Source organism: Lactuca sativa, chromosome 4 (assembly GCF_002870075.4).
Source record: "Lactuca sativa cultivar Salinas chromosome 4, Lsat_Salinas_v11, whole genome shotgun sequence".
In the NCBI taxonomy this organism is placed as follows: domain Eukaryota; kingdom Viridiplantae; phylum Streptophyta; class Magnoliopsida; order Asterales; family Asteraceae; genus Lactuca; species Lactuca sativa.
The window spans coordinates 337,744,737-337,763,302 of record NC_056626.2 but is presented as its reverse complement, the minus strand read 5'-3'; the positions used below and the strand labels follow the sequence as shown (position 1 = coordinate 337,763,302).

General features: G+C 30.4%; 1 protein-coding gene across 1 annotated transcript; it reads left to right on the top strand.

Moving 5' to 3' along the window:
- The first annotated feature begins 8,559 nt into the window (after positions 1-8,559).
- LOC111876846 (protein C2-DOMAIN ABA-RELATED 4) lies at positions 8,560-10,698 on the top strand. The gene is made up of 3 exons (XM_023873414.3): positions 8,560-8,932; positions 9,160-9,252; positions 10,247-10,698. The coding sequence occupies exons 1-3, from the start codon at positions 8,822-8,824 to the stop codon at positions 10,538-10,540; spliced, it is 498 nt and encodes a 165-aa protein (XP_023729182.1). The 5' UTR covers positions 8,560-8,821; the 3' UTR covers positions 10,541-10,698.
- The last annotated feature ends 7,868 nt before the right edge of the window (positions 10,699-18,566 follow it).

Below are 18,566 nucleotides of genomic sequence, written 5' to 3'. Positions count from 1 at the left end.
CAAAAAATCAAAAATAAGAAAAATCTGTAGCTACTTAGCTACGGATTAGCTATGGAATTCTAACGGAAAGCATACTACGTAGCTAATCCGTAGGTATTCCATAGCGAGTTTGTAGCTAATTAGCTACGGATTGGCATTTGTAGCTATTCCGTAGCTACGGAATAGCTACGGACCCGCATCCGTAGCTATTCCTTTATTGGGCATCCCCTTCTGTAGCTAATCCGTAGCGATTCTGTAGCTAATTAGCTACAAAAATTTTTCGTACCTATTTTCCGTAGGAAAACGCCATGTTTTCTAGTAGTGTTAATTGTATATGGTGTTGCTTGTTTATAAATTTGGTAATGTTATATATTAATATTGATTAATGATTTTGAGTTTGTGATGATTACAATATATTTTAGGTATAATATTAAAGTTCTTTTAGAAAAAAATGAAACAAGTTATTTTTCTCATGATAATGGAAAACCAAATTGAAATAATGAACAATAAACTCCTTCTTAGAAGTATGAACTGAGTTATAGTTAATTTTTAAATCCTGCATTTGCCACTGAAACCTTGGGATATGCATTTATGAAGACTTGTCTAATGACAATGTTAGTGGAATTGATCGTATAAGATATGATGGTTAAATTTCAACACCCCCACCCTTAAACGGCTAAACCCAAGGCATTCATTCAACCTCATTAAAAACATGATCATTATTCCACACTATGTGTTATTTCACTCCAGAGGCTAGAGGAAAGATTTAGTCATTTCCATTAGTGGAAAACGTAAAAAAAACATGGTGTTTACATAGTTTCATTGAAATGGGAACCAACGATAAAGACCAACGTTCATATGCAGATTATAAATTGTTGAATCTATAAATTTTTGGACCATCGACCATAACAGTATTGACGCAACAAAAATTTCAAGCAAATTAGTCTTGTATTAAAACAAAATCTTTACCACGTAACCATCTCATGCATTTAAAACCCCTATTTTTTTTTCCTTTCACCATATTCATTTGAAACTCCTATGACTTTTCAATTTTTTTATAATAATAATTATAATTTGGTAATTATGTTAAATAAATATCAAATCTAAAGTATATTCATATATAAACTAAATTTCAATATTAAAATAATATCTTTAATTCTACTTATAAAATTATGTTTTTTAAATTTTAACATATTATACTTAATTTATTAGTTTTAATATATTGTTGGATGTAAACCATTATCATTTTAAAGGTATACTTTTTTGAACAATTTGTATAAAATACTTAAATTATTAATTAAAATATAACATTATAGGTTCAACTTAAATATAAATTTTATTTAACTTAAACAACCCAAACATTATTTTATAAATAGTTAAAAGTAATAAATTGTAGTGTCTTTCTAATAATGATTGTAAGTTGGTTAATAAGGTTAAATAAATATCAAACCTAAAGTGTAATCATAAATAGACTAAATTTCAATTTTAAAATAATATATTTATTTCTATTTATAAAGTTATGTTTTTAAGTTTTAACATATTATAATTAATTTATTAGATTTAAAATGTTGTTGCATGTAAACCATTATCAGTTTAAAGCTACAATTATTGAACAGTTTGGACAAAATACTTAAATTGTTAATTTAAATATAACATTACAGTGTCAACTTAAATATAAATTTCAGTTCCACTAAAAAAAACAAATAATATTTTGTAAATAGTTAAAAGTGATAAATTATACTGATAAATGCAAAAACTAAATTGTAATAACAGTTTAACTAAAATATTTCCTAAATATATTTATATAATCGTTAAAGATTTTCAAATAAGTAGCTTAAAATAACTTATAATAAAAATAGTTAAAAATAACACTAAATAAATGAATATATTGTTACCTTTAAAATCAAAAAATAATGTTTGATGTTTTAAATAATTATAATGATAGAAATTAAAACATTAAGCAAGTAAATTTTAAAAAATTAGTTAAAAATAACAAATATAAATAATATTAAACCATATATAATATTTAATTTTATTGATGTGTAACTCGCGAGTAGAAATCATTCAAACGATTGAGATTATGACGTTATAATAGATTTATATATTATCATTTAATTCAAAATAATCAATATATTATATCAAATTAATATACGAATTATTATATCAAATTTAACAACAACGTTAGTGTTATATTTTAAAATATATATATTCGTAAAGACTTCAACTATATAGGTGTTTCTGTGCATTACAATGTCAACTCAAATATAAATTTCAGTTCCATTTAAAAAAACTAAAGAATATTTTGTAAATAGTTATAAGTGATAAAAGCAAAAACTAAATTGTAATTTCAATTTAAATAAAATATTTCTTAAATATATTTTTATAATCGTTAAAACTTTCCAAATAAATAGCTTAAAATAACTTACAATAACAATAGTTAAAAATAACTCTATATAAATGATTATATTGTTAGCTTTAAAATAAAAAAAACAATGTTTGAAGTATTAAATAATTATAATGATAGAAATTAAAACATTAAGCAAATAAATCTTAAAAAATTAATTAACAATAAAAACAACTATAAATAACATCAAATCATATATTATATTTAATTTTATTCATGTGTAACTCGCGGGTAGAAGTCATTCAAACGATTGAGATTATGAAGTTATAATAAATGTATATATTATCATATAATTCAAAATAATCAATATATTATATCAATTTATTATATACAAATTATTATATCAAATTTAACAACAACGTTATTGTTATATTTAAAAAATCATATATTTGTAAAGACTTCAACTATATAGGTGTTTTTGCGCAACGCGCGGGTATTCGCCTAGTAAGATATGATGGTTAAATTTCAACACCCCCCACCCCTAAACGGCTAAACCCAAGGCATTCATTCAACCTCATTAAAAACATGATCATTATTCCACACTATGTGCTATTTCACTCCAGAGGCTAGAGGAAAGATTTAGTCATTTCCATTAGTGGAAAACGTAAAAAAAACATGGTGTTTACATAGTTTCATTGAAATGGGAACCAACGATAAAGACCAACGTTCATATGCAGATTATAAATTGTTGAATCTATAAATTTTTGGACCATCGACCATAACAGTATTGATGCAACAAAAATTTCAAGCAAATTAGTCTTGTATTAAAACAAAATCTTTACCACGTAACCAAAGACAAGAAATAATAATTCCAACCAATTAGCAAGGGCAAATTTAAGAAATGCTTAGGTGAGTCCAATGACGCACCTCTCTCTCTCTCTCTCTCTCTCTATATATATATATATATATATATATATATATATATATATATATATATCTATATATATATATATATATATATATATATATATATATAGGAATGATCATTTAAGAACTCATAGTTTCTCGAGAACTTGAGAACTAAAAGTGGAGCGTTGGATAAAAAAAAGGATGGCCAAGATGCATTGTGGCAACTTTGTAAATACATAGACAAAATAAGACTGGGGGTATGTTTTTAAAATGAATCAGGGACATTCTAGGAATCAAATATCTATTTTAATTCCCCAGATTAAATATCTCATTTGTGTCTCTCTCTCTCACTCACGTCGTCTTCTTCATTGATTCACCCATCTTCCCTAGATCGACCTCAGTCACCATCGTCCCTATTCTTCTTTTATCTCTCACGCACCTATACACACATAAACACATTCCTTCACCGACATTCTGCCTTTGAGATGGCGATTCCTTTGCCCGATCTCAAATAGAGGATCGATCGCAACCTCATCTTCGACAACCGATTCACATCTCTTCACGTTATTCTCTGTCTCTCACATGTTCATCTAGATCTAGAAAGAAATCGCTAAATATAGAAAAATCAATCAACTGATCGGTAACCATTACTCTACCTTCGATGATAGATCTGCTAGTGAACGCTAACTTCCCGTCTGTTACCATCGGCTCCTCGATGATTACATCTCCAAGATCAACATCGCTTTCCTTCGACCATCGGACTTCACGCATCAAAACGACTGCTACAATTGTTTTCTCATTGTAAATGAAATCAATTTCTTCAATCGGTTTCCAAGCCGATTTCTACCAGCGATTCTTCAATCGATTTCTTCCCTCAAAGTTTTTGATAATTTCACTGGTAATTTTTATAACTCTTTGATGTTCTTATTTTTTTGGTTATACAAATTCGATCTTCCACTTTAATTATATATAATCTATTTGTTTATCATGAAATTTAATATTGTAATCTGGTATGAATTACGAAAGGCGTAGATGAATCGTGAAATCATGATCAGTTGTTTAAAATCTAACTGTGTTGTATATTATACTTATAAAGTCAAAGGTCCCACCATAATCCATAAAAAAAGTTTGAATTTCTTTGTGCACTAAGATGGATTATTTGAAAAAGTTGTCCCCTATTGTATCCATAATTGTGATGTATTTTCTTTACTCTTGCTTCAGGTCACCCCTCATTGCTTTTCATCCTTCATTGATCCAAAAAGAGTTGAATGGTACAATTTCCATATCATAATGTACAACCTTTGCACATCCACGATTTTGTCTAGATTTGAACTAATATATTGTTCCTTCATCGATCTAATCGAGGTGAATACAGTGCACAAAATGTGGGCATTCACTCAGCTTTGATGGACCTTATAAGCACGTCTGATGACACTGCTAGGGCTTGGGATACTCGCTCTTACTAATATGTTTCTTCCTTCTCGTGTCTCTAACAATTTGATTCCTGATTTTGATGTTTTGAAATACAATTTTACTGTTTGATATATTCTTTTTTGTCTATATGCTAGTGATATTGGTTCTTATTTTATTTTGAAGGTGGTTTATTGTATATATCTAGGTTTGATTTGGATCTTTTACCTTGATTTTGTCATGTATTTGTTAAAGTTTCTTTTAGAACCATTTAATATTATTTGATTTGATACTAATCCTAGAAATTTGTTACGAATGACATTTCGGCATCTGAACTTTTATCAACAGAGGCAATATGCAAGTATATAGTATTATTTAATTTGTTTTTGATTATTTGTTTGAAAAATATTTTTTTTCAAAATAACATTGTTTTATGGTAGGCTCTAGAAATAGAAATCACCCCAGCTCCAAATGTAATACTATCTCTAGAACCAATAAACAACCTGGAGTGTGCAGGTATATAGGTACTAACTTGGTGTCTATTTATACATGTACATATTTTTTTCACATAGTTGTTTACTAACTTGGTATCTATACATGTACATCTTTTTTCTCATACTAACTTGGTGATTCACTTGTGATTCAGATATGAATTAATGTGATTCACATCTAATTCACATATGAATTACATGTGATTCACATGTAATTCACATATGAATTACATGTGATTCACATGTAAATCACATATGAATCACATGTGACACACATGTAAATCACATATAAATCACATATGAATTACATGTGATTCACATGTAAATCACATATGAATTACATGTGATTTACATGAAATTCACATATGAATTACATGTGATTCACATATAAATTACATGTGATTCACATATGAATTACATATAATTCACATGTAAATCGCATATGTATATTTGTGAGTGTTTTCGCATCAATCAGATTCTTTTTAATTTTCTTGTAGATTTGGAAGAAATTGCGGTGAATATAGAAGAGGTGGAAATTGATAAATTGAAGAAAATATGAAAATATTGACACGAAGACATTAAAATGCTTTGAAAATTTGTAGCATTTTTTTGTTTATTATATTTTATATTTTATCGAATAAAATATTTATTGTATTTTGTTTATAGATTAGTAAATAAAATGAGTTTTCTTATGATTTTCTTACAAATATTATAGTATATCAAATATGCATATATACATTTGTAAAAATATTCATAAATGTATGAAAAATGTTGATTTTTTTGGTTAAAAAAATATAGTATTTTTTAAATATTCTAGTTTTTTTTATTGATTTTTAAATGATTTTTAAAAAATGTACTTTTTTTAAAAAAATATTTTTTTCAATTTTTTTTCAAAAGTTCATGTTTTTTATAAAAAAACAAAAAATCTGCACTTTAAAAAAAAAAAAAAAAAAAAAAAAAACTGACAATTTTATTAAAAAAATGAAAAATACTAATTTTTTTTAAATCTGCAAAAAACTGAATTTTTTTTTCAAAAATTCATGTTTTCTTTAAAAAATTAAAAAATACTTTTTTTTTTAAAAAAAATCCGAAAATTTGATTTATTATGTAATTTTTTAGACATTTCTATTAATATGTAGAATAACACAAAAAATTAAACATTAAGTGAAATCGATAAGATTACGATCATATCCTTAATGAATTAGTTTTGATCTAACGCTCCACTTTTAGTTCTCGGGTTCTCGGGAAACAATGAGTTTTCAACCGATCTCAACTTTATATATATATATATATATATATATATATATATATATATATATATATATATATATATATATATATATATACAGAGAGAGAGAGAGAGAGAGAGAGAGAATTAGGTTCAAATGTTTTTACTATCTATTGTGTACTTGTAGGATTGATTCTGGACCAATCATTTTAGTTATTTTAAGAAAGTAGTTAATGCATATTAGATGTTAAAAATATAATGAACATTAATTAGAACTTCAGAAATTAATGCATATTAAATTCTGAAGTTCTAATTAATGCTCATTATATTTTTAACATCTAATATGCATTAACTACTTTCTTAAAATAACTAAAATGATTGGTCCAGAATCAATCCTACATACATATAATAGATAGTTAGAAAATATATATATATATATATATATATATATATATATATATATATATATATATATATATATATATATATATATATATATATATATATATATATATATATATATATATATATATATATATATATATATATATATATATGATCTACCTTTAAAATTTTTTAGGACCTACTTTATCTCATTGAAAAGTTAAAATAAACAAAAAGTTTACCCCTAGTTCATTTTGTAAGCGTGTTTTTTTTTTAACCTGGAGACTTGCTTTCTGTCCTAATTTGATGAGTGTTTTTAACTTACTAAAATATTTTGCAATAGTCTTATACAAACTATGATAAGTGGTTTATAGTTTCAATTTTGTCTTCATTTTCTCCAACAAAAACCTTAATTTTCATTTGTAAACTTGTAATAGACCAACGTGTTAATAACATTCTGTAAAAATCAATAAAAAAATTATGTATTTGTGTTCTTGTTAGCTTTTGAGAAATGAATCGAATGAGATAACACATATATTTTCTTGAGAATATTGAAAGTACTTAAATTGGTTCATTCCTAAAGAATGGTACTTAGCTCGGATCATCCCACAATAAACTTAGATCATCCCACAATAAACTTATTATTTGTATTTAAAATTTGGCAATTTAAATATAGTTTTTTCGTACTTTAAAAGACATCTTATTAAGAATAATGTGATTTTCTATTTTAGATTCGCTACTGCCGATTAACATCTTTTTTAATATATGAAATTGTATCCAAATTTGTTTTTTTTCCATATTGAAACAACTACATAGGTAAGATGAGAAATCTTTCTTCATCTATTATGTTAGATGAACTTATTTTTAATTGGAGATACTCTCGATCAAAAAAAAATGTAACTTTTAACCAAGAGATGCACATATATTTATACATGCATAAACGAGCTACCCAACTCATTTACGTCAATTCTATTAAAAATACATCCATAATATACTTTTTGAAAATTATGTCTAAAATTTTCATTTTATTTTTCGGACCACATACGTCACACATTATCAGCCAGCTCTACTCCAGCCACCTATTCTCGAGGACGATTATACTATTGTCCTGAACAAGGTGCTCCGGAGTCGGTTATTTTGCCAGGAAAAAAAATTATTAATTTAATTACATTTCTAGATAGCCTAAACATTTTTGTCAAAATCACTATAATGTTACTATTACAACGTTTTTTGTCAATACCACTATAATGTTACTATTACAACATTTTTTTGAGTAAATTACACGAATGGTCTCTATGGTTTAAAGTAATTTACGTGTTTGATCTCTAACTTATTTTTTAACTCGGAAGGTCCATACTGTTTGTTTTTGTTACATGTTTGGTCCCTATCTTATCTAAAAAAACTATTTTGCCCTTAATTTTTTAATTTATTTAAATAAACATACCCCCAACTCCACCCCTTCACCTTACCTTACCTACTCCATCATTTTTTCTTATTTAAATAATAGCCGTTTTATGTAAGATAGAGACTAAACGCGTAACAAAAACAAATAGTAGGGACCAAGCGCATAACAAAAACAAACAATAGGGACTTTCCGAGTTAAAAAAATAAATTAGAGACTAAACACGTAAATTACCCAAAACCATAGGGACCATTCGTGTAATTACTCCGTTTTTTTCAATATCACTATGATGTTACATTAAGGCTGTGCATTGTCCCACAACCCCACCAAACGTAACCAAACAACCTACAGGCCACAACCACTTGCCAGTTGCCATTTGCATTTGCATTTGCCAATCGTAATTATGCGGTTCTCGGGTTATCACTTTCCTTAACAAGACCCGGTTCTAACTTCTAATCATAATTGGTGGATTATCCAATTAAATAAACAAAAACAAAACACACGTACCTGACTAGACCTCGTCTTCTACCCCTTTCTCTTCAATCTCTATTTATACAACCCTATATACCCTAAAATCTCCAATTCAACTTTTCTAGATCTCTCTCTATTCATCATCTATACGCGTTTTTCATTTGGTGTTCTGGTTTAGTTATTAAAAGCTAATCAAGTTCTTCATGGAGCACTTGTTGGGTTTGCTTAGGATTCATGTTCACAAAGGCGTAAATCTCGCTGTTCGAGATGTCTGTAGCAGTGATCCTTATGTCGTTATTCGAATGGGTAAACAGGTACTCGATTCTATCTGAATTTCCATTCCATTTCACATTGCATGACTTGTATTTTGTTATTCCTCCGGTTGAGATGATTTTTATCGCCGGCGGCGGAGTAAAATTGATTGCTATCGCCTACTTTAGCTGATCCGCCCATCACGGCGTCACTTCAGGAGTAATGAATTACTGCAAATCTGTGAAGTTTAGAGATTAACTGTTTCCTGTTTTGCTAATTTATGATTCAGAAATTGAAAACTCGAGTGGTGAAGAACAACATCAATCCTGTTTGGGATGAAGCTTTGACTCTCTCTGTAGCAGAGCCTCTCCCTGTCAAACTTGTAAGTTCTTCGTTTTCGTGATATTTACAGCTGCTTGTACTATATGCTCTATTAGTTGTACATTGTTTTTCGTTTCCTGCAAATAAAGCTTGAAACTACTCTGGATTTGTTCAAATTCGTTGATCTTTAACTAATTTGATGACATAATTCGTGGGATTTAATTAGTTTGATCTTTTAATTAGATAATACAGTTTACATCTTTTATTTTTTTCAACTAGAAAATGTAATAAAATCTTGAAATGAACTTTGTTTGTGGTTTAAATTATTTAGGTCGCTAATTGTGTGAAAAGATTGAAACTTGTGAATTGTGATGTGCTCAACATGTCTTATAAAATTATTTTATTTTTAATTTTTTGTATAAAAGGTAAGGGGGGGGGTATTTGAGTAAATTGAATATAATATTTCATTTTCCTTTAAATCTTTGCCTAATTTGCCGCCGGCGTCACTAATTAAAGTCGTAAAAAAATATTCTAATCGACATAACCCTTTGACTATTTATTAAATATTAAAAATATAATATAATAAAATTGAGAACTTATTATATCTATGCCATTAAAACAGTGTTAAGATTCTTTCCAAAAATAAGTATTGATTTTTTTTGTAACTCAAAATAACATAAAAGAAATGTTTTTAATATTTATATATAGCTTATTACTATAATATCGTTTTTTCTTGTTTATTAACGATAAAATAACAACAAAATAAAAAATATAATGTAGGCTACAAAAAACAAAAAAGATTGTAAAAGAACACATATGTATTGAGGAAAAAATAACTTTTTATTTATTTGATTTAATAAATAAGTTTGAAAATTGGCAACCAAACATTTTTTTTTACTTTGTAGAACTCAACTCCGTGACTCTATAGTATTCCGCAACAATGACAAGTCAGAGAGCTGATTGATTGTATATTGTCTATTTTATCATTGTGTGGTGAAATTTTCTAATATTTTCAAAACACACCCTCATGGTTTGAATAATTGCAAATATTGCAGGAAGTTTACGATAGGGATACGTTTAGCCTCGATGACAAAATGGGGGATGCTGTATTTGACATCCAGCCATTCTTAGAAGCAATTAAGATGCGTTTGAATAATCTTCCAAACGGAACAATCATCACGACTGTTAAACCGACAAGGACCAACTGTCTGTCTGAAGAAAGCCAGATTATATGGACCGATGGAAAAGCTGTTCAAAAGATGGTTCTCAGACTGCAGAATGTTGAATGTGGGGAGATTGAGATTCAACTGTCGTGGATCGATATTCCAGGCTCGAGAGGTCTGAAGTAGATTATTGTAATGTGTTATTTTTATGGTTCTTGTTGCATGTTTGTATTGTAAATTTATGAAACCAATTAGCTTGTGTTAGTTTCTCTATTTTTATCAAATATGTAAGTTTTTTAAGCTATGTATAATGATATTGAGAGATATAAAGATCATTTTTACTATTTTGGGAAAGTTCTTTATAGTTAGTGTTATAATATTTAATTAAAGATTAATTCAAACAATACTAAATTCTCATTTTTACTAAAAACAAGCAAATCTTAATCTACATATGGATAAGTTGTGTTACTTTATTGTAACATTCGTTTTATTCGGTGTTTTTATTGTTTTATGTTAGCTAGTTAAATTTTTTTTAGAGTAACCATAAATTTGGTCTTTATTGTGTTACTTTGTCAACCTATAATTAACTATTTATAACAAGTTTTTTTGAAAAAGAAATAGCCCAAAACTAAAAATCATGAGCTATTGTCACTTGGCCAGTTGGCCTTATACCAAGAAATGATCTCGTTCAACATAAATACACCATCTACGATTTTCATGCCTTTAACAAACGCAAAATGCTCCAACCACAGTACCAATCAACCCAACCAACCTTTTAGCTAAGAGCTTCCCAATAATCGTTGGCACCCTATTAGGCTAATAGGTCTAAAGTCTTTCACCTACTTAGGATTCCTAATCTTATGTTTAAGAAGTTGCAACTTTTTCTTAATCACAACCCAAGGATCTTCCACATCCAGAAAAGGAGTAGCCCAAAACTCCTCACGACATCGTCAAACCCATGCATACCAAACCAAGAATGGAACAACCGAAAAAGATGAGGATTATGTTGTTCCTTTTTCTGGAACATATCTACTTATTTTGGTTTAAAATAACGTCATCCTGGAACACTTTGGCTTGAAACTTATTGAAATTTCTAAGTTGTTTGTCAAACATTTTTAATTTAAATCAACAACATTAAACTAAGTACATGTGCAAACAATATCAGTTTACAAATAACCTACAAAAAATAGTATCCACATAAAAGTAATAGTTGAAATGTAGAATTTACCACAGAATATTCAAAGTTTCAAATCATTTCACAGCTAAAATATTAGCGTTTTTAACCTGCACCAAACTAAAATCTTCATGATGAGACAACCCTTCACAATTAAAAGACACTAACCAAACATATTTACTAGTCATGCATAAATTATAGCTCGAATTGTGTTGTCTAAGGTGCTGTTTGTTTTTTCTGAGGCAAAATGTTTGCAATCTGCGGACCACATCCGCAGAACTCTAGAGTAGAAGATGTGGACCAAACGTCTGCAGTCTGAAAAAAGAAGACTATTTGTTTTTTAACATCTGCAGACAATTAGAGTAAAGTAAAATCTAATTAAACTTATTTAAAAAAACTTAAAAGAGTTTTTCAATAATTTTATGACTTTATTATAGATAATTAACAAATGTAGATCAATTTTTATGTATTATTGTATAAAAGTGAAAATAAAATGGTATGGATTAACGTATATATTTGATAAAAACCAACAAACTTTGGTCGCAAAGTTATACCTAATCATTGTAATTAGGAATAAAATATTTAATACATAAATTTGATAGAAATAAACTTTGATTTTAAATGAAAATTTTAAAAAATTTCAGTTTACTTTTTCTATTATATCAATTAAAAACTAGGTATATATATTTTTCCTAAGAAATAAATGATTTTGTATTAAATAATGTTTTATAAAATTTTACACAAAAAATATAAGACATTATTAAGATTTTTTTTATCATGTCTATATAAACAACTTCAATGACCTTATTGTAATTAAATCTTTATTTATAAATTTGTCACAAATGTCATTATTGTGTCACCAAACCTTTTTCTTTTAGTATTGTAGTTTTTTTTTTAATTAAAAAACTTTTATAATAGATAAAATTGTAAGAAATCTAAGTTAAAAAAATAAATAAAGATATATGTGCTTTTTTAGACTAGAAGATGGTTGAAGAGGTTTGAAGACTCTGGTCCATATCTGCGCCAAAAAGAGGATGCACAGACATTTTTAGGTCTGCAGTCTTTAAAAAAACAAACAATCTGCGAAGCATAATGTATGCGCATCGTTTGCGTCATGCAGACAGAAGAGGCTAAGAAGATCTGCAGACAAAAAACAAATAACACATAAGCATCAAAAGATAACATTCAGAGTAAATAAAAACCTATGTTAAAACAAAAAAAATGTTTAAATCATACTAACAGAAAATCCAGCTTTTGCCCCAGGACGTTCTTTGTTATTTTTTTTGGTATTATGTCATGAAAGATTTCACATAGATTGTGTACAACTTAATGAATGGTTAAACGATATACAAAGTTTTGTTGTTGTTATGTTTTAACTTTTTCTAAATTCTTTTTATGCGAAGCGTACGGTGAAAGTTGGTTACATTTTACCTAATAGTTTAGAAAGAAGTCCAGTGAAAGTAGAATGTCATAATTGGTGGATATCTAAACCTAGTACTTTAAAAACAAATAAAACGAAAGTCAATGTTGAATTTGGTTGATTTTTTTAACTACAATGCTTTAAAATGCTAAGTAATGGTAAATAATGGTAGGCTACCTCATTGTACTATTAGTGTGTATACACAAACCATCAGAATAAGCTACAAAATAATTGCAATAATTAGCTAAATACAACTGGCAACCTGTAATCACCAAGTGAAAAAGTAAAAAACTTTTTCAACTTTGTAAAAATTGGCAACAGTAGGAACAACCCCAATTATACACAGACCAAATCCTTCCATAAGCTTTCGAATCCTCCTTTCAATCTTCCAAAAAATGTAACCAATGTCTTACTTACAAGAACCTGCTTATTATAGAATGAAACCAAAAGAGACGGTCATATTTCAATCAAGAAATAGTCAACTAACTAATTGCATATGTGAAGGCCTATCCCAAGGATTTCGAGGAATGGAATAAAACTTTTAAGAGGGTATGCACCACAAAAGACCCTGCTCCAACCTACTAAAATTACAGAATACAAAGTAAAAACAAAAATTCTAGAAACCGCATTCCATTTTATACAATTCTATTCACACATGACATAGTTGATGATGGTACAAAAGTTCCATTTTTTACTTATGGTTAGGTTATCAACTCCATGTTACAGTCTATTAAAAAGGACCATCTTGCCCTCATCTACTTTAAATATACACCGAATTTATAGGAGAGTTTATTGATTAAAACTAACATCGTCTTAATTAAAAGTCTAATAACATATCAATCAAAAATATTAAATGAACATATCAAATAAAACTTATATCAAAAATATTAAATGAACATTTCAAATACCTATACTAATAGTTTGATGAACTAACATAAACTTCATCAGAACTTATATTACCGTGATTAGAAAGTCCAAGAAACATATCAATTGTATAACACAATCGACATAATATATGATATTACTATTTTAAACATAACACAATATGTTGATATTATGTTTTATGCATGTCAAATGAGATTTAAAACATAAGCATCATCATCCAAGTTTTAGTTTATCAAAATATGAGTTTTATCATAAGATGCATTAAGTTTAGTTTATAAAATAAAATGAGTTTATTCTACAAATTCATGAAGTCATAAGATTTTGATTGTTAAAAGGAGATTTAAAATTGTGATTTTAGAACTCATCCAAAATTCCAAGTCTTAAGTATAAAATGAAGTTTTATTTAAGACTCTTACCGATTCTTAAAACGGCTCTACGACTAAACTTTAAAATACCAAATTTTAGTTTATAATTGATTATGACTAATGGAAAATAAAATGAAGTTTTATTTGACACCTAAAGAACCTTATAACAAGTGATATGATTTTTACAAAAGGGTACATGAATTGTTTGATGAATGCAATATTAATGAGACCATGTTTTTATAAGTATAACTGTAAAAAAAATATAAAAAACCTTTTCTTAAAAATGCAAGTCATAACCATCCTTTTGAAGAACAATCGGTATCGTCTGTATGGTCTTGGTGGCATAGGGTCACATGGTCATTAGGATTGTTTTATGATGATCAGGGTAGTTTTGTAGTTTCTGGTGTCTAAATGGACACCTTGTCACTGGTTAGTTACAATAAAACAAGTTGTTTCTAGAAGGATAACTTGATCGGAATCTTATATGATAAAGGTGAAACATCTCAAAAATACGGTCCAAAATTTCATTTTTAATTTATAAATAAAACCATAGTAACCCCAATCTTCTCATAAAAATATAAGTGATAGTATCTCAAAACATCATATCAAAACATTGTATCAAAATCACATGTCCAAATATCAGAGTAAATCATCCTAGGATAAATAATATGGTGTGTGCAATGCAGTCATCCCAAGATCTTCCCCTTACTTGCGGAAGAACCTGAAACCAAAACTGAAAAGCTGTAAACACGAAGCTTAGTGAGTCTCCCCTAACTACCACATACCATACACATAATCACATAAGTTGGGACCTCTCCCCTTCCTCGGACCCCGTTCGACATCGAACAAAGTCAATCATCAGGCCCGACCTGGCATCAGGCCCCGCTTGGTATCAGGCCATGCCTAGTATCAAGCCCCGCTCGGTATACATATTTGTTTCTACCAAGCCCCGCCTGTCTGTGGGCCTCGCCCGCTATATACATACCATAATAACATGTAATCATGCTAGTACATAAGGATTCATACACAATACTATATCTTCTAGTCTTAAGGCCTCGCCTATCATGGGCCCCGCCCATACTCTGTTAATGACGAGATATGGAACCACGTTCACTCTCAGCTAGTGATGAGATACGGGGCCCCGCCCACACTCACCTCCTTACCAGGCACATACAAGTATTAGAAAGACAACAAGTATAACTAAACATGCATTCCTTCATTGGGTACCACCCGACATCGAACCGTAGCTCGGAAACATACATGTAAACATTCCTCGGGCCCCGCACGACATCAAACCGAAATTTGGAAGCATACAAACATTCCTCGGGCTTTCCCCAGCATCAGACCGAAGTCCGTAGACATACTAACATACATAAACAGGTCGGCATTGGTGCCTTCGACCCATCCCTATAGGAGAAAACTCACCTTAAATGTCGGGTGAAGTAGTTGAATGTCTCTGATACTGCAATCGGCTCTACTCACGCCCTACACAAAACAACCCATTAGATACTATTTCTTACATCAAGACCCCTTCATGGGTCAACCTTGGTCAAAGTCAAAGTCAAAGTGAAAGTCAACGCTCAGTCAAAGTCAAAGTCGACACTTCGAGTTAACTGAACTCGTCGAGTCATCCCCCTAACTCTCTGAGTTCCCTTGCTACTCTTAATCGTGATAAAGTGAGTCAACTCATCAAGTCCCTCCTCAGACTCGTCAAGTTCTACCCTATTCAGAATCGGGACAAATTGACTATACTCGTCGAGTTCCTCAGTCTGTTTGGGCCATCTTAATGGATTAAGCCCCCACTCTTCAAATCTAAGCTTTATACTTCTCATATACACTGAAAATGTCCTTTTTGTAACACTCATAAAAATCATGCCAAATTTAAACTTTAAAAAACATTTCAAAACCATTGATCGTTACAAAACTTGTTTTTCAAAAGAGTAAATATCAGAGTATCCCAGAAACAAGGTCATAAATGTGAGGAGTTTTACGATCACGCATTTTCCTTCCCGTGATCATATGATGTACCTGAAACAAAAACTGAAACTGTAAGCCGAAAGCTTAGTGAGTTCCCCTAAAATACCGATACACTGCAAATATCACATATATAAATAACAACATGTACTGGGTCCACAACTTTACTGAATGGATTACCCCTGGGCCCATAGTGTGAGTCTGGCTTTCCTTCCGGGCCCACAAGTCACATCTAGATTGCCACTGAGCCTATAATATGAGTCTGGTATGCACTACCTGGCCCTCAGCTCGTATTTGGAATGCTCCCGAGCCCACAGTACGAGTCTGGTATGCCCCACCAGGCCCTCAACTTATATCTGGAATGCTCCTAAGTCCTCAGTATGAGTCTGGCATGCCCTGCCCGACCCTCAGCTCATATCTGGAATACTCTAGGGTTTGTTTGCTACCACACGGAATAATACAGCCTCAACCCAACCAACGTAATATGTTGATATATAACATAACTAATGCACATACAGATAGCCAGTTAATAACACACTCAATCCTACTAATCTACCAAACTGGCATAGCAACTAGCATGCATAACTAACTCATACTCAATATAATACCAACTGCTAGGATATCATATCTAATGGGCTGGCATTGGTGCCTTCGACCCCTTAGTATAGTGAGTATAACTCACCTTTCAACTGTCAAATCGAAGTGATAAACTCAAACTCTCGAACCACGGCCACGAACTCCACCACCTATATTTACCATAAGACCATTTCCATAAATTTCCAATTTACCAAAATACCCCCAGAAGTCAACTAGTCAACCCTTGGTCAAAGTCAAAGTTAATGGTCAAGGTCAACAATCCATGTTGACTCGACTCGTCTAGTGCAGCTCACTGACTCGTCGGGTCCTTCTAGAACTCGAGAAGTCGTGAATCCCCCAGTTGACTCGTCTAGTTTCCTTGCAACTCGCCGAGTCCATGCATGTCCAAACATCGGGAAACCCCTGGCTGAATCGCCGAGTTCATGCAGAACCTTGCATGGCAATCTTCATCGGAATCGCCGAGTTGGCCATGCAACTCGTAGATTCCCTCAACTCCTTTATCCATTTAGATGCTTTTAAGCCATCCTAAGCTTCCATATTGCAGGTCTAGCTTCCCTAGGCATGTTTATCACATAAAGTTGCAAACTTTACGTGCATGCAAGGCTCTAAAGGCTTAGAATGCCAAATCCAAGCTTATAATAAGGTTTAACTCCACAAGAAAGGTTTATACTTGCTAAATCTGGAGACTTTATAACTATAGAGGCCAAGATAAGCTCAGATCTGAAGTTGCAAGTTCAGATCCTAGCCCATACCCAAAAAGGGTTAACATTCATGCTAGAAAAGCCCTAATATCCTACATGCATAGATCTAGATAGAAAAGGTCAAGGTAACAACTTGTTGTTGGATTAGTGTCTAAGTCCATAACTATTTTGGTATGTACTTGACCCGATGGTGCATGGTCCTTTTGGGTTGCCTTCACCAAAGCAACTTGATTGGAGAAATAAATAGAGATAGAGGTTATTATGATTTATTAATATGTTATAAGAATAATATATTAAAGGAGAAATCATATTTGTTTAATTAATATTGGTCAATAATTAATTAAGAGTTAATTTTGTGATCAAGTGTAATTAATTAAACTAGAGGGGCTGAATTGTAATTATGTGATAGTTACAAAATAAGGTAAGGACTATCTTAAATATAGGGTGAACGAATTTAAGGAGATAATGCCTTAGAATTCGACTAAGATAAGGGTTTCTAAGACTTATCTTATGGTTGCTTGGTGGGCAAGCAACTAGATAAGGATAAGAACTAAAACCCTAATCTTTACACCTATATAAACCCCCTAAGGATCATGAATTCGTCTAAGCCTTCCCAAGAAGTCCTAAGGACGAATTCCTACCTCTATCCTCTCTCTTTATACCTTCTCCATTTACTCTTGGTGTTTGTAAGCCATTAGAGGAGTGACACTTGTGACTCTAAGCATTCCAAAGTCAGTTCAAGGAGGAATTGGGATTGTTATTGCTACATAACAATCAAGGTAATATCATAAACCTAATTATATGTTAATATTGATTTCCATATGCTAGAATTAGGGTTTATAGTCTTGGATTCAATGCATGTACAATAGAGAAACCTAGATCCAAGCATTAGAGTTTGTATGAGCACATAGGATGTCTTATGACCAAAACCCATCAGTGGTATCAGAGCCTTGATTGGTTTCTATTGTATTGATGCTTGAGATGTTTGAAAAAATTCGATTTTTGGTGTTCTGCTTGATGGACTCGGCGAGTCCCACTGTGGACTCGGCGAGTTCTAGAGGGTGACTCGGCGAGTCGGTGCGTCAGACAGAGGTAT